Below are 26,787 nucleotides of genomic sequence, written 5' to 3' on the forward strand. Positions count from 1 at the left end.
GCGCACACATGCATGCAAGCGCCAAAAAATAATAATTTCCCTTATCATGCAAGCCGTCCCTCGAGGTTACGGCCATGACTGTCAGCACATGAGCACAGCAACCATGGCCAACAATAGGACTGTCAACGGGCCAGGCCTGGGGTTGCCTTGAGTCCGGTTTTGAACTGTTCAGGCCAGGCCTATTCAAAAATTTTGATTTTTGCTTAGCCTAGCCCAGCCCATTGACAGACCTACCCAACAACATGCACCCCAAACACCCGCTGTGGTAGCCGGCGTCAAATGGCGACTCCTTTTTTTCCATGCCCTCATTAGTCGTCCATCGCAGACCAACAGAACCAACGGAATTAGCAATTATGGGCCAAGATTTCAACACTCTTTGCGGCAACATTTAACAGCCTGCCAATGACACCAAACTGGGTCCTAAGAAGCTGCTTCAGCATTCAACTTCCGCTATTAATATTTCATCAAGTGAACCTGATGAATGGTCCAAATCTCAAACGTCCAGCATGAGAAAATTGGATGGATAGGAACAAGGAACAAAAAATTCCATATCAAATGTGCACATGCGGCCCAACTAATAAATGGGCTTTCTGTTGTAAGAGGACATGTTCGCAGTGGGCCCCACCATGGCAAGAGTGAAAAACAAAGACACATATATATATATCTACACCAATTTAAAAAGGCTCCTCTCACTTGGCATTTCAACCTCGCAAGTTGACAAGGCTTCCATTGAAAAAGGGTCCCTCCACAACCTACATGAAGGACAATGCAATTAGCTTAGCACAACCGAGTACAAGTAGAGAACGCTCGTGGGACTTTTACCACACATGGGGCCACACGTGATCAGAACCATTCATCCTGTGGACTGGATGACCAACAGCACAATGGACAGCTGCTTATTTGATGTGGACCCTTGGGTATTTTTAGACCTGAAAACTGTTTGCAAGGCATGGGAAGGATCATGGCCCCTTTCCATGGAGAGGCCCACAAGATGAACAGTAATAATGAACAAAATGGGCCCCATCTTCCACAAGCAACAATTTGAGGTTAGTGTCCCCAGCACTTCTCCAATTACAACATGGTTTAGAATAACTTCCAAATGTAAGAGGGGATTTAGACGTCCACATTGCAATTTGCTTATAAAGGAAAGTTTTCTACATTGGAATTCAAATACAAAACAACATGTAGTCATTCACATGGCATGCACCTACGATGATCCGAACCATTCATTCACTGAGATGACCTCGGATGGGTCATAGAACAAAACATCACAATGACAACATGATCCTAACCATCTAAAAAATCGTATACAGAAATCAAATGCTAGTGGCAACTGATTCTTCTGTTTTTTTTTTTTTTTCCTTCAAATTTTTTGAAAAGTCTCAAAAGATTATCACATTCTGACCTAAACGTCGGGCTAGTTTTTGCAGCTAGGTCGGGTCACGAGTTTACTTCACTCAACTCGCAACTTAATAATTAAACTCAAAATATTAAATATTAAAATAGTTATGAATATGACTAGATAAAATAAATGGAATAAATAAGATAAACAAGGGCTGCATGCATGGTGCGTGGGTTACATCCATGGCCAAAGCCTATGGCAGACTCTTGACTGACCTGGCCCTGGTCACGAGGGGTCGAGTTGTTTCGAGTCAATCAAATCAATCGGCACACTCAAAGTGTCACGTTGACGTGCAAGTTTCCTAGAGACTCAGCTCCCTCACTCAGCCGAGTTTTCAAATTGAGTCACAGTTTTAGAACCATGATGTCGACTGATAGTTAGGCAGGTGGTCTAGAGAGTAATTTAGTAATGGGGAGCGACATTACAGTGCGATGGTTGGTACACGTAGCACAACTAAAACCGTCCAAACTGTGGGACCTACTTTGGACAAGTCATTACTGGATGTTGACTTTGTACCAATGGTTAGTACTCACTACAACCGTCCATTATATCCCCACCAATCGCCCAGTCAAAAAACCGCAAGAATTCAGTACTTTCTGGCTTACATTCCGTCTAAACCAGGGCCGACATTTTGGACGGTTTCGTACTGTCCATCGCACTCGGCAAGGGTATAAAGTTTCCTAATTGAGCATTGACGTGCAGCCGCAGGGATAGGATGCTAACCACAAACGACAAAACTGCCGCTCGAATGCTTTCCATGCCTTGATAGTACATGGCAATCCACGCACATGCACACCTATGTTGAGGCTGCCCGCACCATTGACTTGAAATCACCTTGATTTTGGATTAAAGTGAACGGCTAAAATAAAATTTCTACCACGGTCCGAATTAGACAAAAACAAGCAATTGACAAAACACGAGATTGGGAATACCCAACCCACTATGTTTCTGTATACATCCCCGTCTGCGTATGGGTCCATGCCTTTAAACCTCCCAACGATTCTAATCATCGATTTGGTGCGGTCCATCATGGATCTTACTGCAAAGTGGATGATCATCGATGCAGACCATCCATTAAGTGCGTCCCACCACCGATGGACCATCACTATAAAAAGCACTTGATGATCCTAAACACCCGTTAATTGATTAGGGGCATGGCCTATACATATTAATCATACCACAAATGATCCGATCATCAATCTAGATCAGACAACACGTGGGCCTCACCCTTGATTTGATTATCCCTCTCCCCAAATCACTTTGATCGAATGATCGCAATCTTCAATGAATAGGGAAATGGACAGTCCGTATCGGTCACACTATAAACAGCGAGATCATTGATCTAGATTGACCATCATGTGGGCCCCACCCCCGATAACCCATTCCTCCCCAGAAATCACATTGGTTGAACTATCCTAAATGTCAAATCAACACAAGAGGGAAATGGATCGTCCATATCAATCATACTAGTAAGGGTCCTATTATTATGTTAGACCATCCATCAGGTGAGTCCCACCTTACATTGTGCATCACCCGAAACTATTCTGATCGAGTGATAAAACCGTCCAATCTATGGCAAAAGAAATCAGTGGTCCCTATTGACCATACTACAAATGGAGCCACTATTGAATTAGATACTAACCATGTGTACACCAATTTTGGTTGCCCGTCCCTCCCAAAAAAATCAATTTGGTCAGATCATCCATGGCATCACGTGATTTTTACGCCTTGTGTGCATGTGGGGGGTGTGGTGTTAAGACAGCCATCCAGCATCCGAATATCTGAGCATCAGAGTATTCTAGTCCAGGTTGGGCAGCTCCAAATGGCACTCCCAAGTGGAGATTGGGATTCCCCTCCCCCAATGCATACTAGAAAATACTAGAGGGCGTTTGTTGAATGCAACTCCCTCTTCGCAGAACCATATGGCACACATGTAAGGTGATAGGAACTGATATCTGATGGGCCAGCATATTCCTCAAAATGAGGGAACTTATTTTTCATAGATGTCCGAATTTAGTGGCCCACGAAGGTACAGTTAGAGCAGGGGTCCACATTCAACCATAAAAATCTTATAACTGATTGATGGCCAGGGTTCTCCAACCGATCAAAAATCTGCCCTGTAACCTAGCCATTGTGGCCCACCAGATGATCCTGCGTCGAAATCACCAGACAAGTTGATCTGGTGATCTATCATTAAGCCTATGGGAAATTTGAGAAGGCTCGCAGCACTGAACAGCTGTCACTCTCCTCACCACCCACGGGACAGATAGACAATTCCCCTTTTCACCCATCATTTTCTGCAGGATACCGGGGGTTTTAATTTCCTGCAAGCATCCCCACCTTTCTTGTCTAATTCCAAAATGATAACTTACAGTGTTTGGATACAGCTTGGCAATGATTGATTGCATTGGAGCACTGAAGTGGTGTAAGATTTCTCACCTTGTTCCCGAAGGCAGAGCGACGGATCAAAAAATCGGTTGAAGGAGATAACCATTTTGACAGTGAAGCGAACAGACAACCTATTCTTTAGGCATCCAGTCAAACAACGTTATTCATTTGGGTGCAGAACATGAACACAGTATTTAGTCCTCAATTTGAATCCTTCCATAGCATGTGTAGAGCCATCCCCGACCAAATAGGGCAAGGGAAAAATACAAAAAAGAAGGTTTTTTTTTTTTTTTTCAAAAACAAATCTTTTATGATTTTTTTGAAAAAATTCTTTTATTATTATTATTATTATTCATGTCGATTCTGATAGCGGCTCGGATGCTATCCATGCATGACAACAGAAGAAATGCCATGGGAAGTTACAAGTTGACTAGAACTTCATCCATTTCATTGCCCTTCAATCAGAAGGATATAGCCGACTTTTAAACCATTAAGATGATGCAAACCCCTACATCTCTGCACATAGCATATCAAGTCAAACTGCAAATCGGTGTCCAAGGCGTCTGAATGGGATTTTATGGTTAGTAACACAGCTGGATTTTAACAATAATAAGTAATACTTTAATCATGTCCTTATTATAAGTGCATTGATTACTTTTCATCATCTAACCTAGTGAGCCCATTGGATGGGTTGACTGGTCCAAAAAAAGCTCATAGTTGAACTTTAGGATGTGTCAACCAGTACGCCTCTTGGTTTACATTGCTCATATTAACCTTTCTACAGGCCATGGGCTTTAGTTTGAAGAAATTCGCTGAAAGCCAGCCCAAGCTCTAAATACAATAGCCTGGGATCACATCACATAGTTTGGCCTTCAGGATAGGAGTGATGATTAAGAGAGGATGGCTGGACGCATTCGTATTTCATAGTCAGGTGCCAAATTCTTGGATGTATTGGAGAGGTTCCTGCTATTCCCTACAGTCAACTTGAGCATGCCTTTTCTGATTAGTCCAATGGTGGAGCATCTGTGAGCAGCATGGGACATGACAGTGTTGGCATGGAAGTGGTGCTGGTGATCATGCATTTGGTGGGTTCCCAGTAATGCAACCATCCCACCGTGACCCCTACTCCAGATGCTTGACCTCTAGGGCGTGCGTGTAGTTGGGCCGGGGTTAATAACGGGAGGGACCATGTTGGCATGATTGATGTTCATGTGAGTAGTGAGCCTCTGCCATGGCTAATTCCATGAGCCCGAGCAAAAGAGGTGGGTTGATGCCAGGTTGTAGGGGTGCAACTTGGGTGGTTTGGGTTGGGTTGAGGGTCAACCTACCAACCCCACCTGAATTCCAACCCGAGGTGCTCAACCAAATCCAACTCAAAGTACTCTTTACTTGACCCAACCCAACTGGAACCAACCCAAATACATGTGATTGTTCCCAACCCGACCCAGCCCGAATTCAAATCAGGTTGGCATTTTCCCACCTGAACATAACCCAAGGACCTTGACCAACTCACCCGAACTCGCATTGGGTCAACCAGGTTCGGTTTAAGCAGAACCCAAGTTGCAGCCCTACCTGGTGGGCAGCCCAAAAAAAAGAGAAAACGATCCATGAGTCGAAAGCCATATCCCAAACTCCCGGGAGAAAGACTAAGATGATGGTAATGATCTAGCCAAATTGACGAAGAGATTTGGCAATGATGACCATGTGTTTGCCAAAGTGTATCATGCAAGTACTGATAACCAGAAGAGTGTATCCCAACGAAACATAGACGAAGGTCACTAGATGGACAGTGGGACATGGATGTTGCTCAAATGATACCAACAAGGATATAGAGCGCCATATTTAGTCCCGAATGTGTTGGACAGGCATGAGTTGTGCAGGTCCCATTGAATTAGAGATATCTTTATGCTGTCCTCGCATGTTGCTAGTAAGACGTCTCATGGGATGATTTCATTGAAGTCTTTATGGTTTCACTGATGTGTACTTTTCACTATAGACTGCAAAGTTCAGTGAATATTGCATGTCCATACTTTCGGGTTGCAATTTCTTAGAGAATTGCCAAAGGTCAAAATCCAACATAATTTTATTTTTTTGAAGGGCAACCCGTGAATATAATCATTTCAATCCTTTTTTTCTTTTCAGCGTATGGTGAAACCTACAACTTCTCCAATATTTACTCCAAAGAATTTCCAGAAAAGACAATAAATTATTGGTGACCAGCCATAAAATTACATCAGGTTGGTGATGCCTCAATAGAAGGACTGTTTCATCATTTAGGCAGCATATAACAGGAGATACATGATAAAAAAAGAATCCTCTATAAAGCCAAGATAAGCTATATAATGCAAAAGTATTGAGAAATGCAAAGTTCCAATCAATCTACACTGTAAATTGCTAATATGAAGCAAGGATTAGAAGCAACAGAAACCAGTAACAGTGACGGAAAACAAGGTAAATGAACAAAATGATCCACAATCAACTAGTATGACATGCAATGATATCAACCAATATCCACCTAGTTGTATAGATTTGAAAATTTAAGTGGCTTCTTGAAAAAAAAGAAGAAAAAAGAGACAAGTCCCCATACTATGATACAAACTGCACATACCAGTAACTTATGTTTGGCTGATTTGAATAGTTCATACCAACTTGCAGTATTTCAACGCAAAAAGTTACTGGCCTGTTGGTCCAGTTTTGGCTACTTGGCCTAGTCAGAGCTTCAGACATGCCAGGTAAATCATATAAACAGAAAGGGAAATTTTATAGGATAGCTATAAGACCAGCCATGCTTTATGGGACAGAATGCCGGGCACTTAAAGAAGAACATGTTCATTGTATGAGTGTAGCGGAAATGAGGACATTGAGATGGATGAGTGGTAATACAAGGAATGATAAAATTAGAAATGAATGCATTCGAGGGAGCTTAGGAATAGTACCAAAGTTAATAAGATGAGGGAAAGTAGACTTAAATCGTTTGGCCATGTACAATGGAGAACAAAAACTAAGCTGTTTAGGAGTTGGTACAAGTTAAGGCTCTAAAAGGGCAAGCAAAACACCCAAAAGGAAGTGGATAGAGGTATAAGAAAAAACTTGATCAGCAATGGTCTAACTGAAGGTCTATCCCTTGAGAGTGGAACGGCAGAATAGGATTCATGTACCCAAGCCCCAATTAATTGGGATAAGTCAGAGATGATGATGATGATGCTCAGCTCAGCTTTATAAACACTAATTAGATTATTCTGATAACGCATGATTTTATAAATAAAATAAAACTATTTGCAGGTCAATCTCCCTGGTAAATAATGAATTCAAGATACCCTTCTCTACTAGAGCTGCCAGCCCCCTCATTGGCTCCATTGACAACACGAGGGGGCACCACTCAAGGGAGTTATATATCTCCAGGATTTCATTGACAACAGAAGCTATTTCCTCCATGGTCAAGATGACATTTGATTGAACTCTCTCTGTCATGAGATGATCCAACAAAGATCTAAAAAGTCTAAACCTAGAAGAGGAGCAGATGGAGGAAATGCCCAAGCTACCATACTTATCTCACTCTGTCCCTCATTGGGACAACCCCCATCCAATTTACTTCTATGTCTTGCAAGGTCGTGCCTGAGAATTCTTTCACCAAAGATTGGATTTTATCAATCAATTCCTCTGACAATAGGATTTCATCATTGAAAATTCACTATATGATATCAGCAACTAAGATGGCAAGCATCTAAGATGACTTAGGCAGCCATAAAATTCAATGCCTCCAATAATTTCCTTGGGAAGTGACCACTCTTGACCTAAAAATTCCCAAATCCCCATCTACTCTATGTGGCTCATGAATTATTCAAATCTATTGGTTTTTTTTTTTTTTTTTCATGAATGATGAGGAGTACTCACCTCTTTTTAAGGGTTGGTTTCCCTCTTGTGCTGCTAAACAGTGCTTTACCGTACCATTCTCCAAACACAGTAAAGCAGGAGCCACCCCATGTATGATGGCATTTGTTGAAACAGCATAACATGACTTCCATGTGTAGCTATGCTTCCCCCTGTCTGAGCATGTTGAAGGGTGAATGTCACTCCAGTCCTGGTAACCTACACCAGAGAATGAATTGCAATGCTGCTTTCACTAATGTTGTTATTGTTTGTTCTCTATGGCTCGGCATTTGGTTTAACCATTCTGCTCTTCTACATATACATCTCCGGACATGACTAATATAGTGCTGAGAATTTAAACCACTCAGAGAGAATAGAGGGAGCTCGACACCATAACATCATGGTTTAACATGCAGATTAAAATTAAGTTCCTCCAATCCAGTTGTTCTCTAGTTTATACAAAGAACCATAGAAATTTCAAGTCCCAAGTCTATAAAGTTTCACGTCCCATCCAAGATACTATGAAACATGAAGAAATCACCAGATATCATTTACCAATCATGATTGTTCCCAGAAATTCTCGCCTCATTTTCTCTTGTTCCCTACGAGAAATCCAACAAGTCAGAGTAGATGCTGCAACTAAATGCAGCAATTCACCATCCAAATTGTCAGTGCAAGCAGGACCTCAGTAGCAAGAACATCGCACTCAATGAATCTCAATTCTTGCTCCTACGCCAACTCCAAAAGCTCCACTTGCTTCCACCAACATTTCTTGATTCAGAACCATGTTTGCAAAACTAGAGCTGAACCCAAAACAAGCTAGCTCGGTTTGGCGCGATTTAGCTCGGCTTGGTTTGGCTCGAACAGCCTGTTCGGGCAGGGCCAAGCTAAAAATCCCAGCTCGTTTCAAAATCGGGCTGAGCCAAAGCTGCATGCCAGCCCGGTTTGGTTCGTCTCGAACCTTGGCTCGGTTCGGCTCAGCTGAGTACAAATGTAGTATAAATACACACACAGAAAAAAAAAAAAAAAAAAAAAAACCCTAACTAGCCTCAGAAAGCTAAGACAACTTTAACAATATTTTTATCTGATTCTATGATGAACCTTTACTCAAGCTGACAAATAGAGTTGATGCTTATTTGGGAATCAGTGAAGTTAATAGTTTCACACTAAACATTCTAAGGCATAAAAGCTAGATTTCCTGTCTATGGGTGGGTGCACATATCAAATACCGAAAGCATCAAGTCTGGAAGATCTTCTAACCACACAATTTCAACATATAAGAATGGTAAAGATTGGTCACTACTCCTAGCATAATCACGTTTAAATACTTCCCCAAGAATTACATTCACAGTTCATCTCATTACGCAGCCAGAACAATTCACTCTAAATTCTAAGCAACTAGTGGGAATAGCGTTAAAATCCAAGTAGATCTAGAGCTCAGGTCCTGAGGTAGATCCCTTGTTCTTATTCAAGTATCCTACAATGGCAGTCAGGTATTCCAGTATTTTGATTGCTAAGCATCATAAAGTTCTATCCTTCAATGAACTCTGTTACAACTTACTGGTGCATAGGGCGACTTTGGCAGCATAAACTTAAAGAAATTGAATCAGAAGCATGGTTTGAAACCTATCAGGCATGGGAGGTAAAGCAACAGAAAAACAGAGCCAAGTAACACATCACCATATCTACAATCATCTAAACCAAACAGAAACCTCCTACATCACAAGTCATGCTAGAAAGTATAACAATTTTAAGCAGGCACGCGTAGTTCTGAATAAAAAGAATTTGCTTCATCAATTAATGAAATGAAAAAGAAATTGCGTGAAGATGAATACCTGATAACTAATGCATCTCATGGATGACTGCCAGAGCCTTGCAAAGCTTGTGCATTTCCTTGCTGCTGTTGCTGCTGTAACTGGAGTAGAAGATTGGCAGCAAATTGCAAGGTTGATTGGTACCGCTGGCTTTTGTCTGTATCGGCCTCTGATGAGCCCTGGATAGGTGCTGCAATAGTAGGTAGCTGTGGAACCTGATTTGGGAACTCGGGATTTACCTTCTCAGCTACTAATGTCATGCTTGTTTGTGGTTGAGAAATGCTCTCAACCTGAGTAGATACTGTGGTTTTGGGTTGCTGAAGGACTGGTGGATGAAATATTCCTGCAGCAACTGCTGTATGCACCATACCATAGTTCTGAGAATTTTGAGAAGCATCAAACTGATGCTGTTGATTAGCATGGGAGACTGAATGCGGCCCTGCTTGGGATGGGATCACGAAGTTATTCATTGGTCTGGTAGGAATAACAATTTGTTGTGAGTCCAGAGCAGCAGTTTCCTGAGCTTGTGTGCCACCTGGAATTATTTGCGTTGAGTGCTCTGGCCCATTTGCAACATTCACAAATGTTGAATATTGAGATAAAGCCAGATCCTGACTGTTAAGTTGATTCTGTACATGGCTTGTCTTCTCTTGTCCTAAATTGTAGAGGCTACCAGATGCTATTGCTTGATGTTCTTGTTTCCACCCTTGTGATGACATCTCTTCATATGTTGTTACAGAAGATGGAAACAAAGACGGGCGTGTAGAAGAGCTAACAGGTAATTGAGAACTGGCTAATGCAGCAGATTGCGTTCTGGCAGGGATTAGAGCAGCTAAAGTAGCAATAAGCTCTGGTGTCAATGAAACTGCAGCCTGAGGAGGTGCTGCAGGATTACCAACGTGATCCAAGGAACCAGGCTGTATTGAATGTGATTCTTCTGGATGGGCTAGCAGTGGTTTTGGACCTCCTGCTTTAGGCATCGAATCCTCATGTACAATCCTCCTATAGTCCACTTGCAAGACCTGATCGTCCTTTTGAGGAGGTAAAATATAATTGGTTTGTGGAGGAGGCAACTGTTGTCCATCAACATATTGTGATGGCAGGGCATGAGGCTGTTGTGGTTGTTGTATGGTTATGCTTGTTGATTTATGGGGCAACTTAAGAACCAGCCCATAAAGACGTTCAGAACAAGATGTATTCAAAACCTGGGTTAGAAAATCTGATGGTGGCACCAAAAATAATGTAGTCCCATCATCCAATTTCACAACACCAGCACGATTCTTAGTCCCCAGGTAATGCAGAAATTCTGTGTAGGAAGCAAAATCCTCTTCACTGTCTGGTAAGAAGTAAACAATGTCAAAACCACTGGCCTCTGCATAGTGTTTTGTGAGCATATCCAATCCTGTTCTTGCTGAGCAGTTCACAACTTCAGGGCTGAAAAACAGCAAATTTAAAAACCACATTAAAATAAGAGAATGCTGATAAAAAGAACCATGAATGGACTAGAGTGAAGGTAAAATTGATCTTACAGTTGAGAGTCTATCCCCTTTCCAATGGGTACACATCGTGCATGACAAACAGGAGTTCCACCTTTAGCAATAATACCATGCCAACAGTTATCATTATTGGGAAGGCCCTGATGCACAGCATGGCTGGGATGGTCTACACTCGGACCCCTTACACCTACAGGGCAGTGATTAATTTCAACTTGCCCGTTTGTGAGAATGCTTGAAGCATCTCTATTGAGTTGTGGTCTGAACCCAAATTGGACTCCACCTCCCTCACTATCCATATTTCTTGCATGAAATGGAGTATCATCAATGAATGACGGGTCACCCATCCTTGGCCTCTTTGGCCCGTATTGTGAAGGATCTGTTTCCAATCTATCCCACGTACCAGGCATGAGCCTGGAGGGAGGCCACATGCCTTGTGGAGGGGGAGAATGCCTTCTCCAATTTGCAGCCATCGGGATATTAGGATTCAAGTCTGGAAAATTATGAAATATGTGAGCCGTATCACTAAATGGGCCTTGTAGGTGTGGATCAAAACCTTGTGGCCCAAAAGGTCTCCTGGGGATATTTGGTCCAGGCATACCATTAGGCATTGTAGGTCCATGAAAATTGCTTGGATGCATTGGACGAGCAGGACCACTTAACTCCACCGGCCAAGGTCCGTATGGAGGTTCATTAAAGAACATATCTGGTCCAGGTTCTCCAACTCCTGGGGGAAATGCTGAATTATCCTTGCTAGGTGCAAGTTCACTGCTCGAAAACAATATCTTTATCCTGGGATCATTAAAAAGACGACCTTGCAGACCTTCTTTAGCACGCCGAGCTTCATCAATGCTTCTGAATTCTACAAATGAATAATGCCTCGACGGAAAACTTTTGATCCTTTCAATTTCACCAAATAGAATCATAGAATTATAAAGCATCTGTTCATCGATTTGAACCGATGGAGGATATCCTATCCACAAGATTTTGGTTGGTTGGCCTTTTCCTCTTCGCCCTTCCACCATCTGAGATGGCTTCATGAAACATGACAGAACAGAAAGACAGTTGGAAGCACAGTTAAACACAGACTCTAGACGGAACTGAATCGGTTCCAAATATGTTTACAGTACAAAGGCAAAGACAAGTAGATGAAAACATTAATATTCGGAAAGAACCAGGATGGCACTTCGGAAATACCGGATGCCTTTTTGGTCCAAACTGGGAAGATGCGTGAAAATTTCTTGTCACATCTGGCGGCATCCGCTCAGCACGTCCTGTCCTTTTTCTTTTGTTGAAGTGTCCATTCCTCGGATCGTGAGAATCAGGCTTTTCCTATTGACACAAGGAGAGTATGATGAACGTTCAATTTAAATATTGAAGTGTCTATACAGTTCTAATATATGCTTTGGAAGTAAAACTAGGATGGCCTGTACAAATAGGATCAGCATAATACCTGAAAACCAAAATGATAAAAATAATAATGATAATAACAATAAAATAAAAATAAGGATACATACTCTTCTTGAATGTTGCGACCTCAGAAAATCAACTCGTATTTGCTCCCCACCTAAATGCTTTCCATTCATATTTTTCAAGGCTGCAACAGCATCTTCCAAATTATAATAATCAACAAGCGCAGAGTTTCGATCCCTGAAGAATTTGAATTCCTCAAATTTTCCAAACTTCGAAAACTCATCTTCTAGCTGTTCCTTTGTAACAGAGGAACTAATTGCTCCTACCCAAAGAAGTCTGCCAGGTTTGTCCTGTAAAACAGCAGCAAATAAGGACTCCCAATGCATATTCATCCTTGATATATATATATATATATATATATATATATATATATAGTGTGCCCAGAGAGCATTAGCCTATGTTGTCACATTGGAGTAAGGAAACATGCTTATTATACAGTACTAAACGAAGTAGTAACTTGTGACGACAAAATTTCATAGTAACAACTCTCCTGCAAATTTAAGTACATGAATGTGAAAGATTTTTCCTTAGAAATTTTTTGTGCAAGAATAATAGTAGATTGGTTTCAAGTAAAACAAAATAAAATATAAAAGGAACAATTTGATATGTATACATCAACATCTCTATCCACCTTGATGCATCTCCCCTCTATTCCTCTTTATCTATCTCATGTTTAAGTTGTGAACATAAACAATTTTGTTTTTTTAATAACTGATGAACATAAACATCTTAAACCTTCTAACACATAATTTGGTGCTCAAAATTGAAAAATTAGAAAACATACAAATTTGGTACTCACATTACCTGTAGGAATGTGTATGGGACATGACTATGGCGATGACTCACCACTCTTTTCCAAATGACAGTGACTCCACTGTCTACATGGCATACACCAATCCTAGCTGTCCAAATTGTGAAGTCCATTGTGGATGGAGCATAGTGCAATTAGGTTTTTGAATGATACTAAACATACAATGAGTGCTACTACCAAAGGAACTATATTAGAGGAGTGACACAAGGAAAACATTAGGTTTTGGGATGAGGGGATTCTTCCCCGACTTGGCAACAATGCGCCAAGAAAAACTGTCTTTATTAAGGGGATGGTTATGAAATGATTGGTGCCAATATATTTTGCAACATCATCTTTCAAAGAAACTTCTGGAATATCAAATCCAAATCTTTGAGGAGCTCATCCAAGTTTTAGAGGACATCTAGAATCTTGCATATGCAATTGATGAAAGATATGCATTCATTATATGCACAAGGACCTCTTTTCCAGATTGCCTTAAAAAAATGCTTTTCTTGAAGAAAAGAATGTAGAAACTAAAAACAAGAGAGATGATGAGAGATCATCCCACCAAAAGACAGAGCACAATCTCCCTTGCTAAAACCAGGAAAAACCAATCCCAATCCACATGGGCAGGCCCAAACAGAACACGTCCAGGCCTAAGACCCTCCTCAAATGACAGTCCTAGTAACTAATGATGTCGAAGATGAAAGGCCCCCTGAAATCAGCATAAACTGCATAGCCCCGGCCAAAGCTTCTCTATTTTCAAAATCCTATCTATTCCTCCTTCCATATTCCCCACAGGATAGCAATGCATAGTGCACCATCTTCTAGATGATATTCCAACAAGGAATAAACAGCCCTTTCGCCCATCCTGGGATCAGGTCCAAAACAGATTCATTGATTGTTCAGGATAATCCAAAAAGATTGAAACAGATTCCCTCCATCCCTCTTCGAACTCTGTCTTCGATATTTGTTCTACTGGTTGGGTAACGATCCCTAAAGCTTTCATGCTCAAGCACCTCTAATCTCCTATGGTCAAGGTATTTTGTTGGACAGCAATTGCCAAACTTTTAACTTTAGATCATCTACAAATGAATAGTAATTCGCACGACTAGCGCATCAAGACACCATAAGTTCATTGTGACAGGAACTGGAAGAATAGATTACGAGTTAGTGCAGTGATATCTTCTCCACAGGCATTCTAGAGGGTAAAGAATAGCAGATTCCTTCACAAAATTCATGGAAAAGTTTAAGTTGGCTATCTACTTCACCTGTCAAGTTATCATAGTGTTTATGGAACTTTGGTTCCCAAATTCAGTCCACCAATATGATTCCTAGAATGTTATTCATTATAATTTCATCACCACCTGATATGGAAACATGCCAAAAGGCAGCTACAAATGTTCCAAACCTAACTGATATACTGGATCAATTTGAAATGTTATAATTGAGTCTGAATTCACTTGGGGTTGATCATTATATGGGTTCAAAACCTACAACACCATTCTACAGACTGTGACCTTTATGCGTTGCTCGATTAGAAAGAGTCAAACCATAGGGATATGCTTCTTACTTATGCAACAGTTAATCACTTGTTCAAAAGATTCATTAGTCCCATTCGTGTACATGACAATGAATGTGCATATGCTACCTATGCGAGTTGTGAAGGTTATAGATCATTTTTGGTTTTAGAAGATTCTTATAGAAACCATTGTCAACTAGACATGTCCAAATAGGGTAAACCATGTTCTGTTCTCAACCATATAGATGCAGTAGCTAATCCTCTCTTTTGCAATAGCCAGTAGCTTTCATTTTACATACCTTGGGTTTTTTCTTCGCCCCCCCCCCCCCCCCCCCCCTTAATTCTTTCATTATCCCTAGAAATGAAAACCGACAGTTACACTATTCAAAAGACATGTTTACATGGATCTAGCTCTAACTGAATCAGATTCGATATTTAGATTAGCCCAATCCATTCTGTTTTGAGCAGGAGAGAGTACAGAAACAGATTGGAAGGGTGCCCGTTTTAAGGTATTTCTGCACAGGTGCTTTGAGTAAACTAAACATTTGATTTTTCTTAATTCTTGTATTTCTTGGTAGAAATCCAGAAGTCAGGAACTCCCTCCCTTCCAAACACGCCCTTAATGTTTAAAGTTCAGAGAGTTCTAATAACTCAATCTTATATTTGGCTTCTATGGGTACAGGAAATGATCTCTAACTCTAAGCCTATCGTCGATGCTGTTAGAATCTCTCACATTCACACATGCTAATGTTTAAAGTTTACAAACGGATGGATTATTTAAACTCAGAATCAGAATGTATCAGCACACAAGATTCTCTTTTTGCACAAGATGGACAACAAGCTACGCCTCTCCATGTGCGCCATCCACATGGGCAAAGTGCAGGTATCCAGACCAGCTAAGCACCGCCATGATACCCAAACAATTCAAGGATACAGCCAGGATGAACATGAGTACAGATTTTCTGCAAAAACTTGCAAGTACTCGGCACGATTTGAATATGATTTTTTTTTTTTCCTTTTGATGACGATAGGGTGTCCCCGCCCCCTTTTGAGGCGAGACTAATCCCTGCAGATGTATGCAATCACCTACAAACCATGTGCATCACGTAAAGCACGGGGAGGGGAATCAAACTCGTGTTTGTGGGGAGCAAACCCACGACGGTAGTGACACAGGGATGAACGTGATGAGGTCGAGCACCGTCTTCCTCGGGGGGGATAACTACTCCAAATCCATGGAGCTTCTCTGGACTCCTCACAGAGATGCCTCGAATCCATGAGGAAAATAAGAAAATATAAATAATTTCTAAAAATTCGTAAATTGATTGATTGATAATAAAAACGAATTTACAACCCTTTAAATAGTTATACCAAGCCTTGGTAGAAGTTTCAGCATCAAACTCCCTAAAATTCGTAACTTATTATAAAGAGTAAATTTACTATTTATAATAAGTGACCTATTTAGCTTAACCACGTTATTCTCTTAATTTTTCTAAGCACTTTTCATGTTGGACACAACTCCTAAAGCTCAAAGGATGAAGAGTTATAATCAAACTAAAACTTACTATAAATAGTCAAAACGGAAATAAAATGGATTTTCGACTGTCGATCTGATGGAATCTCGGAAATTCGGAGTGGGCAACCTGACATAGCTGGGTTGGTTGGCTAAAGTAGATTCTTCTACCCCAAAATCATATATGGTACATTGAGTAACTCATTCAGGTTTGTGAGATATGCCTGTTGTAAGGTTCTGACAGTCCGGATCACCTCCACTTCTGATCAGGCCTTCTTTGGTCCATTCTGGTCATGAAAGTGTCCACAACCTGCTCTACATCAGCTAGCCATTCGCCAAAACCTGGGGCAGGTACAATTTGAATATGATACAACTGCTTAGTTTATATTTTAACATGTGGGTATCATAGCTAAGCAGTAGGCCCCACGGTCAATGGCTATGACTGACAAATTGCGCAAATGGGCAAAAAACCAATCAAACCTGTCAGCAGATAATTTAGAGAAAATCCACATTCAATAGGCAAGAGGCTATTGACCAAATAGTTTAGGACAACTCGTCAATGCAACTTTTGGGATGCAGGTGTGGGTCATCTGCAATTGTGGCTACTGGTTGTATGACCTAGATTACTGTATAAATGGATATTATCTATGATGAATATGGGAATGGCACAGTCAACAAAAAAATATTCAAAATGAGGGAGAAAAACCTTTGATGGCTTCTCCACATGTTATTAAGGTTGTATGTTATCACACAAACACATCCACTAATTCACCAATAGCTGCATTTCACATTAGTAGTGATCTCCTTTATTCACTTCAGACCAATCTACCTTGTCTCATAATAGCTTGATAATGAATCATTAATTAACCATGGTCCCAAGGTTACTCTTTGATGCAGGACAATTAACCACTTGCTTTAAAAGCTCGAACTAATAGAGCATGGTGAATCAATCCCTTTATCTCATAGCCCAGGCCTTAAATCCATAGGTTAGGTCTTCGGCCCTACACGAGCCACCCGCCTCACACAGGCCCCAAATCCATGGGTTCCGCCCTACACTAGTCACCCGCCTCACACGGGCCCCAAATCCATGAGTTATGCGGGCCACCCACCCCAAGTGTGCCCCCGCATCCCACAGGCCACTCCACTCGAGCGGCCAAGCCCGGTGTGAAAATGCCCCCACATTACTCTTGATAATAACTTTAGGCAAGCACAAGAACAATTTTATCAAGCATGTTTGCTTGTAAAACAACCAGCCTCAAGTTTCACACATCTAAACATATCAAATATTTAGAAAAATCAAACACACGTCCTGCTTCATATGCAACATATATAGAACTACATAATTGTTCCGAAGAAGCATAGTTCTATCGTCTTCTTCCTATATGATTAAAAAAAAATTATTAAAAAGAACTAAAGAGGGGAACCAAAGTCCCAATTCAAAGAAATCATGCATAACACATCCCTTGCAAGAGTGTCCTCATTGGAATTAGTGTCTGCCAACATGGGTAAATGAAATGTTTAGCATAGAGGCAAGATGAAGAATTCATTGTAGACAAAATAAAATTCTCAGCCTCTGAAAACAATGAGGCAGCCCATGAAATAACATTCCTAGAATCAGTTTCAAAGCAAACAGGGCAAGAAATTTTCAGGAGACGATTCTTGGCTTCTCATAGGACACAAGACCAGTGAAAGACATCCATTATTCCCACACATCATCCTTAAGGACCCACCAATACTGTTACCCAGTGTTTTAAATATCTACACTATGTAGTGAGTAGCTTACGCTACAAAGTCTAGCTCAGCCTTAATATTCTGTTGCTCATGAAAATAGCTTAAGTTGTATGTCACCTACGCTACATGATAATTTGCATACGCTGCATGCTACATAGACTATGCTACATGCTATGTAGCTCATATTACAAGTTATTTTCACTACAACATAAAAACCAATTAATGTTTTCAATGATTTGTTACACTTTTCAATTTTCGATTTTCAATAAAACTTTGTTAATGTTTTCAATGATTTTAGTAAAAATAATATAAGTAACAACATTAAATCAGTTTTTGTTCTTTCTTTACTTTTATACTCTTGGAAAGGTAATCTTCTTTCACTGGGAGGCAGATTTACCATGATCAAAACCTCTGTCCAACCTGCCAGTTTATTTCATGTCTTTATTTCGTTGCCCTAACTTTGTGTTGCTGCAGATTGATAAACTCAGGAGGTATTTCTTGTGGCAAGGTGGTTCCCTCTCTACGAAATCCCCCCTTCTTAGGTGGGATGAAGTTTGCAAACCAATCATTGAGGGAGGGGCAGGTATTAAGCGATTAGATACAGTTAATTCAGCTCTGTTAGGTAAGTGGATCTGACGTTTTGTTTATGAGGACAATTTTCTGTGGAAAAAGGTGATTGTGGCCAAGTATTGTGCAGGGTTGGGTGGGTGGTGGACTAAGAAATCTTCTCTGTATAGAACTTCTTCCCTTTGAAAGGAAGTGGATAAGTTAGCTGCCTTGATTTCTAGTAATCTCTCCTCTGTTGTAGGGAATGAAAAAAGGGTCAGATTTTGGTCTTACCCTTGGTGCAGATCTTCTCTCCTCAAAGATTCCTTCCCAACTCGAGCTAGACTTTGCCCTAATCTTAAAATTTTTGTCTAAGACTGTTTCTCCTTTTTTAGAGTTGGTGTGAACTCCCCCCTTTCGGAGAGATCTTAGAGATGACAAATTTGCATATTTACATTCACTTCTTTCTCGCTTGTCCTTGATTCCCCTGATTCGGCTTCAAGGAAGCTGGGAAGAGGTAGTGTTTTCTATGTGAAGTCTTTCTACGAATTCATCTCATCCCCTTTAGAGCCTTCCCCCCCTACACACACACACACACACACACACACACACACACACACACACACACAAGGTTTGTCGCTTGGTCTTCATCATAAAAAATGATCTCCTCATAAGAGAACCCACAAGAAATCGACTCTCCAAAATGCCTTAGCTGGCTTGCAATTATAGAGGATATACGTTGCTCGATTGATTTAACCGAATTTGATTCACTTTTGAATATTCTCATCTTCCTCTCCTACCACAAGCCTCACAACATGCCATGGGTAAGCATTCCACAAAATTCAGCTCTGCTGAAAAGGACCAGCATTCCAGCCACTTAGATGGTTTTAAGTTTCCCTGATATTGGCTGATACATCAGGAATCACACAGTAGCTAAACAGAACCCCACTGCATTACAAGGTTTCAATGAAAAAATCATTGACATTTGCTGATATATAGTGATATTCTCAATATCACGAAATATCAACATGCGTCTGGTTATAAAAATGCAGTCTTGATCAAAACTTGCAAAATTTTGCAAGCTCCAATGGAAACCTATGTATAATTCATAGAAAATGTTTTTACCCAATTTTTTTTGTGCAATCCCTTTGTAGTTTTCTTTATTTTTTTTTTTTAAAAAGAAAAAAAGAAAAGAAAAAGAAGAAGAAGCTCCAATTGAGTTGTTGCATCAAACCATGAAGTTGTTGGAGAAATTACGATCAGACACAGCAAATAAGGTGAAATCCATGTCCATGCATGGGCATGATTTCGATACATTGAAATGGATTTCAACCAAGGAATTTGGATTTTTCCAAGTTAAAGAACTTAAGAAATTGGAGAAATCTCAATTTCTTTTGTTTTTATCCTTTAAACTTTTAAATAAGAGGATAATCCAGGAAGTCCTAAGGTTTTGCTGAAGTTTACCTTACATTGCAAAACTTTATGACACATTGAAACATTTTTTCAAATTTTCCACAATTTCTCATCCTCAAAGGTGCAAAACCGATATTTAGAAGTTGGCCACTAATTAGATCAGAAGCTGAGCAATTGAGCACCCATTCCACACCAATCAGGAGAAAAAATAACCCACAGATCCCTGGCCACATCACAGTCGAGAAACAAGTGACTCACGCTTTCTTCTTTTTCCCAGCACATGAGAAAGCCTTAATTTTCTCTTACGCAGCAAATGAAATCAGAGGCCGCTCTTAACTTCCCCATTAATAAGCACAATAGTAATTGCAGTATCTACTGGATTTGCTCAATTTCTTTTTGCAAGAAAAAGATGTTCTTGGTTTCTCACAGACTTAATGACACGTATGAAGGGCATGCACACATGCATCATGGTGCTGCTAGCCCATACGCAAGGCACAGTGACTCCCACTTAATTATGATAATGTGTCATTTTTTCAAGGATTTTTTTGGCACGTAGGTTCCCCTGCTCTCTAAAAACTCCTAATTATTATGCCAGTCTCAAATGATACTGTGTTCCTTGGGCAACTTCGGATTTTTTTTTTAACAGCCAACTTCAGATAATAATAGCTAATAGTTTAAATCTCATCTAGCTCGCATTTCATGCACTCTTCCTCGCTCATTTAATCATAACGCAGTCCATACTTCCGGTCCCGTAGGAACAAGTTGAGGGCATAAAGAGGAAATGAAAGATAGTGCTGACATGGCTGTATGGGTCCTAAGGATATGCGACTAGGAGGGAGTATGTCATGGTATCTATTTCACCATCCAATATTATGAACCTGGTTCTAGGGCTGGCAAACAATGCTGTAGCGAACATGAAAATGGCCCCCCTTTCAAAGCTTGTTGAGTTACCCTTCCAACAAGAGCATGATCATGCTACCCCTTCACATGTCTTTTATGGGAAACTGAGGTCTGGTTGTACCAGATCACCTCTTAATGGTACTCAGTGAAATTCAGCAGAATTAGCCACAATTTACTAATAGGCTCCCTTATACTGCTTTTTTTTTTTTTTAATTACCGGTGTAACATCTCAAAACGGGTACACACATTTAATCTATGGAAGCCTTATCTTTTTTCTTTTTTATCTTTCATCATTTTTTTAACAGGAAAGCCTCCTAAAAATCATTAGAAGTTTGCAATAAAATATTTTCAAAAATTCAAAACCGAGGCTGAAAACATCCAGTTTAACACTGCATTAATGAGCTTCGCCAGGAATACATCCCTGCTGAATTGCTCACCATCTGATTTCAGAAGATAGAACACAACAATGAGCGCATCAGGTGAAGTTAAAACCTAAGTGGCCTGGTTACTAACAATTTTAATGTTGCCATTGACCGAGTCCCACTATGCAAAAAATATTTGATAGTACAACATCATTAGTGATTGGAATTTGGCCAACTCTTTTCCCATCTTTATTCCTGCTACGGATAAAAAAAAGAGGCAAAAGTGGTGGAATGTTATGACATAATGGGTGGCTCCATTGTCTAGCATGTGATCCTTCAAAGAAAATTGGGCGACGATGAATTGAAGGATTTTGCCATTCTCATGTCTACCCATTTTGAGACGCATTGCTATTTTGAGTGATGACAGGAAGATTTGGAAGTGGTCAGCAAATTGTGGGATTTCATCCAAGCCTCTGTTTCCAAGGGAAATGTGATGCCAGTCATTTGCATCACCCATGTGCACAAATGTGGAAAGTTCCACTCCCTCCCAGGTTCAAGCATTTAGTTGGATTGCCTGAACGCTTCACAGTCAACAATTTGAAGAAAAGAAAAACGGTAATGCAGAATATTTGTTTTATGTATAGAAGTGAACAGTCCGTTGACCACTCGTTTCTTCACTGCAAGGCGGTGTGAGAGATTTGGATCAATTCTTCAATATGTTTGCAATTAAGCAGGTGATTGGGAGATCGCTACGCTTTATGATATTATTGCTGGGTGATCGGCTGGCCCTTTCTCTTTGCGTGGAAAGTTATTATGGAAGACATTCCCCTTTGCTATTTTGTGGGGATTTAGTACTGAGAGGAATGCTGGAATTTTGAAGATAGAGCGGCTCCTCTCTGCCCTCAAGCAGAGCATCATTTTGTTGGTCATTCAATGGGTTCTTTCCTACCAAGATTTCAGAGGCTTGCAAATGCATTCAATGAGGGGATAATGGGTTTCAATTATATTTGGCTAGCTAATTGCGTTTTGGCCTGACTAGCCTCATTTGGTTTCCTTTTAGTTGCAGTTGATTTTTTTTTTTTACTTTGGCTGTAGGGAGCATAGCAGGGTGATGAGTGGTTCACCCGTGCATCTAACGCCTTCCTTTTCTGGAGGAGCAATAGCACGAATCCAAAGAAAGGATCAGATTTTGCATTTGACTGGATATGGTTGTAAATGGAAAAACGGATGATTGTATCGGAACCCTAACCCTAAAAAAAAAGGAAAAAAGAAAACATACAATTCCATGATGAGGCAAACAGTGATCTTGAGACGCTCATTACAGAGACAACGTTCCATAACAGATTACATCCATCAAGAAAACCTAACGAAACACGTGAGAGTGGTAGAGAACGAACCGGCCGAGCGAACTTGATCCTCATTGGGCTGCCGCATACCAAGACACCCTGGAGAGCATCCTTGGCAGCGCGGGCGTCATCGACGTTCTTGAAGAAGACGATTGCATGGCTCCTTGCGGCGTAGGTGGTGACAGCATCAAGAGCACCGTGCTTAGCAAAGACCTCCATGAGATCAGTGTCGGTGGCGATGGCTGAAATGTTTCCGACAAAGAGATTGTCGTAGGGGCCGTTGCCAGCAGCACCGTCGTCTTCGATTTCCTTTGATTCTCCGGCGGGCATGTTCTGCTTCTTTGGAGACATTGAAGTAGGAGAAACCCTAGAAATCTATGGAACGAAAGGGGATTTGAGGAGTAAGAGAAGGGGATTTCGAGGTTTGGATGAATGAAATTGGGGAAAAAGATTTCGACTTTCAGCGAAAGAAAGCCCTAGAAAACGTACGCGAAGAAACGGTGAATAGACGGTTCCGGGTTGGAAAAGGAATCGAGGTATTTATAGTCTTCGTTAGAAGTGGGTCCCTCAGCGACGGAGTGCGGGGATGCGGCTTCGGGGGACCCTTTATTGTGGGAAACGGATTGGCCACTCCGCTGGCCGGTGGTCGGTGCTATATGGAACCCACCATGATGTATGTGTTTCATCCGTTGCGTTCATCCATTTTTACATATCATTATATCATTTTAGGGCTTGATCCAAAAAATTAGAGAGATATAATCTTAAGTGGACCACACCACAGGAAACAATAGTGATTGGATATCCACCATTAAAATCCTTCTAAGGTCCAGTGTACTTTTTATTTGACATCCAATCTGTTGATCAGGTCATACAGACGCATATAAAAGTAAAAAATCAAAGATAAACTTAATTCAAAACTTTTATAGCCCTCGCGAAGTTTTTAATAGTTTACATTCATTTAAAATTGTTTCCTACAACGTGGTTCACTCAAATTTAAATATACCTTATTTTTTATCTCGAACCATAAATTTGAGCTATAAAAATTGATAGACCACTTAATGAAACACATAAATCATGAGCCACGGAGGACCGACCACGCCATTGGCAGGTGGAGTGGGAGTAGCCATTCGGTTTCCCTAATTGTGGGTCTCACCGTGATGTACGTGGCTTACATCCACCCCGCCCATCCATTTTGAAAGCCCAATCTGAATCTCAGGTGGACCGCACCACAAGAAACAGTCGTGATTGAATAGCCACCGTTCAAAATTTCATAGAGGCCACCGGTATGTTTATTTTCCCTCGAACCTGTTGGTAAGGTTACAAGAAACTGGAGGAAGGGACCACACAAATATCATATCAATCCAAAACTTTTGAGGTCCACATGAAGTTTTTAATAGTCAATCACTGCTATTTCTTAAGATATGAACCACATGAGATTTGGATATGCTTCATTTATGGGATCATGCCTTAAATTTAGTTGTCGAACGAATGTAAAGTGTGGATGTAAGTCACGTCCACCACAATAGGCCTCGCAGGGATTTACCGAGGCCTCGTTCGCAGTGCGAGCGTGCGCCTGAAAAATTCATGGAAATTGGAAAGTTGTGATGGTGGATTCGGCGAGGTCGGGGTAACACCGTGGGCAGTCAGGCCGTTATGCCGGGCCCCCTTGGATGTATGTCCTGTATATCCACACCGTCCATCCATTTTTCTAGCTTATTTTAGGACACGAGCACAAAAATGAAGCATATCAAAATCTTAGTTCGACCACACAATAGAAAATAGTAGTGATTAAATGCCCACCATTAAAAACTTCCTAGGACCCACCATAATATTTATTTGCCATCAAACATTGTGATAAAGTCACACAGATGTGGATGAAGGGAAAACGATGAATATCATATTAATCCAAAACTTTGGTTGCCCGCAATGCTTTATTTTTGAGTCCGTGCCTAAAATCAGCTCTTAAATAAGATGGACGGCTTGGATATACAACATAAACATCCAGATGGCCCCACGATCACCGAACTCCTTGTGTGGGGGCACAACACGTGTCAAAGATCTAGCCGCACACGCGTCCGTGGCCAGGCAAATATCAGGTACTACTAGAGCTAGGCATTTCATACCCGAACCAGTGGATCCGGCCCGATCAAACCCGATCCAACCTGATTCGAACATAACCGATGGTCAGGATCGAGTAGCGTAATCCAGATCCGAATTATTTTCGGGTCGAATTCGGATAGTCCCTATTCCGAACCGACCCGATCCGATTGGATCCGATTCGGATCGACCCGATCCGGACCGCATATATTAGTGTGTGTGTGTGTGTGTGTTTCGTTTTTACTTTTATCGCCTAAGCTTTCGCCTTGGCGCCAAAAAATCCCGCCCATTGTACACTTGAGCTCGTCCCTATCACTCTATCTCTCTCCATCTTTCTATATCATAGATTCTCTCTCTATATTTGCTTCTTTATTTCGGTTGAAGAAGAAGGCAAGAAGGAGGTTTCGGAGCTTGGACTTTGCTGCTGGAGAGAGATATACTGAGAACGTTAGCAAGAAGAAGGCGAGAAGCGGACGGACTCAGGTAACGTTAGCAAGTTTTGTGGATTTGATTACGAGGTATGTGTTATATCCAAACCGTCCATCCAGTTGGCGAGCTCATTTTAATGCTTGAGACAAAAAATAAGGTAGATCTAACCATCAACTAGACCACCCTGCAAAAACTAGAGGGAGATTGAACGTCTACCATTGAAACCCTTTTTAGGGTCATAGGATATATGAAATTTGTTTTTTCTCTTCAATCATGTACTTGTGGCCTTATGAAATATGTTTTTTCAGGTACTTGCGACCTTGTGAACAGATTGGATGTAAAATAAACGTTATGGCGGGCCTTAAAAAAATTTTAACGGTGAAAATCATGATATTTACTGCTATATTTATAGTGTGGTCCAGGTGATCTTTGGATATAATTCATTTTTTGGATAATGCTCCGAAATGATCTCTAAAAATAGATGAACGGTGTAGATATAGTAAACACGTCACTGTGGGGCCATGTAACGTGGATCTCCTTTGAACCATTCGTACAACTCGGAGCTCGAGGCACGTCAGTGCTCGTCTTTGCACGACACGTGCCTAGATCAATTAGGTAGGCTAGCTGGTGCTAGCTACAGAGCAAGTACATGGTACACCCGCCTGTGGCTGATTGTTGGTGCTCTGTGGGCCCCACCATGATGTATGTGTTTCATCCATTTTGTTCATCCATTTTTACAGATCATTTCAGGGCTTGATAAAAAAAGTATAGGGATATAAATCTTATGTGGGCCACACCATAGCAAAACAATAATGAATGGATATTCACCATTAAAATCCTCCGAAGGCCCACTGTACTGTTTATTTGCTGTACTGTTTTTTTGAAATCCAATCGGTTGATTTGGTCATAAAGACCCAGATGAAGGGAAACAATAAATATAAGCTTGATCCAAAACTTTTATTGCCCCTAAAAAGTTTTTAATGGTCAAAATTCATTCAACACTGTTTTCGTGTAATGTGATCCGCTTAAGATTGAGATATAGTTCATTTTTTTTTTCTCATATCATAAAATGATATATAAAAATAGATAGACGGCATGGATGACACACATACATCATGTTGGGCCCCACAGAACACCGAACACTAGGGAATTACGAAACTTCTCCAAGAAGCCTCTGTGGCGTAAAGCTTCTTCAAGAAGCTATCTAGTGTAAAGCTTCTTCAAGAAGCTAAGCGTCTATTTTTTCCTACTGAGTTAATTATGTGGGGCCCATTTTGAGCTTTTTTTGGTTTATCCACACCATCCATCATTTTTTTATCCAAACGTTACTCAGTCCGATCCGACTCGGTTTTCCTGACTAAGTCGGAGTCGGATCGATTCAGGCCAGCAATAATTAGGATCTATTCGAGTTAAATGACTCGGATCCGGTCCCGAATCTGATCGGGTTGGGGTCAAGAGCTACAAATTTCGAACCTGATCGGGTTGGACCAAATCCGATCTGACTCGGTTCGATGCCCAGCTCTAGGTACTACGCGCTGCCGTCTGCCAAAAAATAGGACACTCATCAGATAGCCGCACATTTGCGTTGAATATGGACCGTTGAAACTTTTCTTCTACCGCCATTTTTTCTCATGCAAGTTTGCCCTGCTTATCACTAGATCAATGCTACTTTTTTTTTTTTTTTGTCTCATGGCATGTTCA

General features: G+C 40.9%; 1 protein-coding gene across 3 annotated transcripts; it reads right to left on the reverse strand.

Annotated features, from left to right (window-relative positions):
* Positions 1–507: 507 nt before the first annotated feature.
* LOC131240171 (flowering time control protein FPA-like) lies at positions 508–23,083 on the reverse strand. Of its 3 annotated transcripts, none has more exons than XM_058238254.1 (6): positions 22,612–23,083; positions 12,485–12,730; positions 12,165–12,299; positions 11,004–11,992; positions 9,496–10,908; positions 508–752 (listed from the first exon to the last, which is right to left on the reverse strand). In XM_058238254.1, the coding sequence occupies exons 1-5, from the start codon at positions 22,909–22,911 to the stop codon at positions 9,513–9,515; spliced, it is 3,066 nt and encodes a 1,021-aa protein (XP_058094237.1). In that variant the 5' UTR covers positions 22,912–23,083; the 3' UTR covers positions 508–752; positions 9,496–9,512. The 3 variants fall into 3 exon arrangements, with proteins under 3 accessions (XP_058094237.1, XP_058094235.1, XP_058094236.1); XM_058238252.1 differs by having other exon boundaries at positions 11,004–12,001; XM_058238253.1 differs by lacking the exon at positions 508–752 and adding an exon at positions 4,107–4,306 and having other exon boundaries at positions 11,004–12,001.
* Between the last annotated feature and the right edge of the window lie 3,704 nt (positions 23,084–26,787).

The sequence above is a fragment of the Magnolia sinica genome, chromosome 3 (genome assembly GCF_029962835.1).
Source record: "Magnolia sinica isolate HGM2019 chromosome 3, MsV1, whole genome shotgun sequence".
Taxonomy (NCBI): Eukaryota; Viridiplantae; Streptophyta; class Magnoliopsida; order Magnoliales; family Magnoliaceae; genus Magnolia; species Magnolia sinica.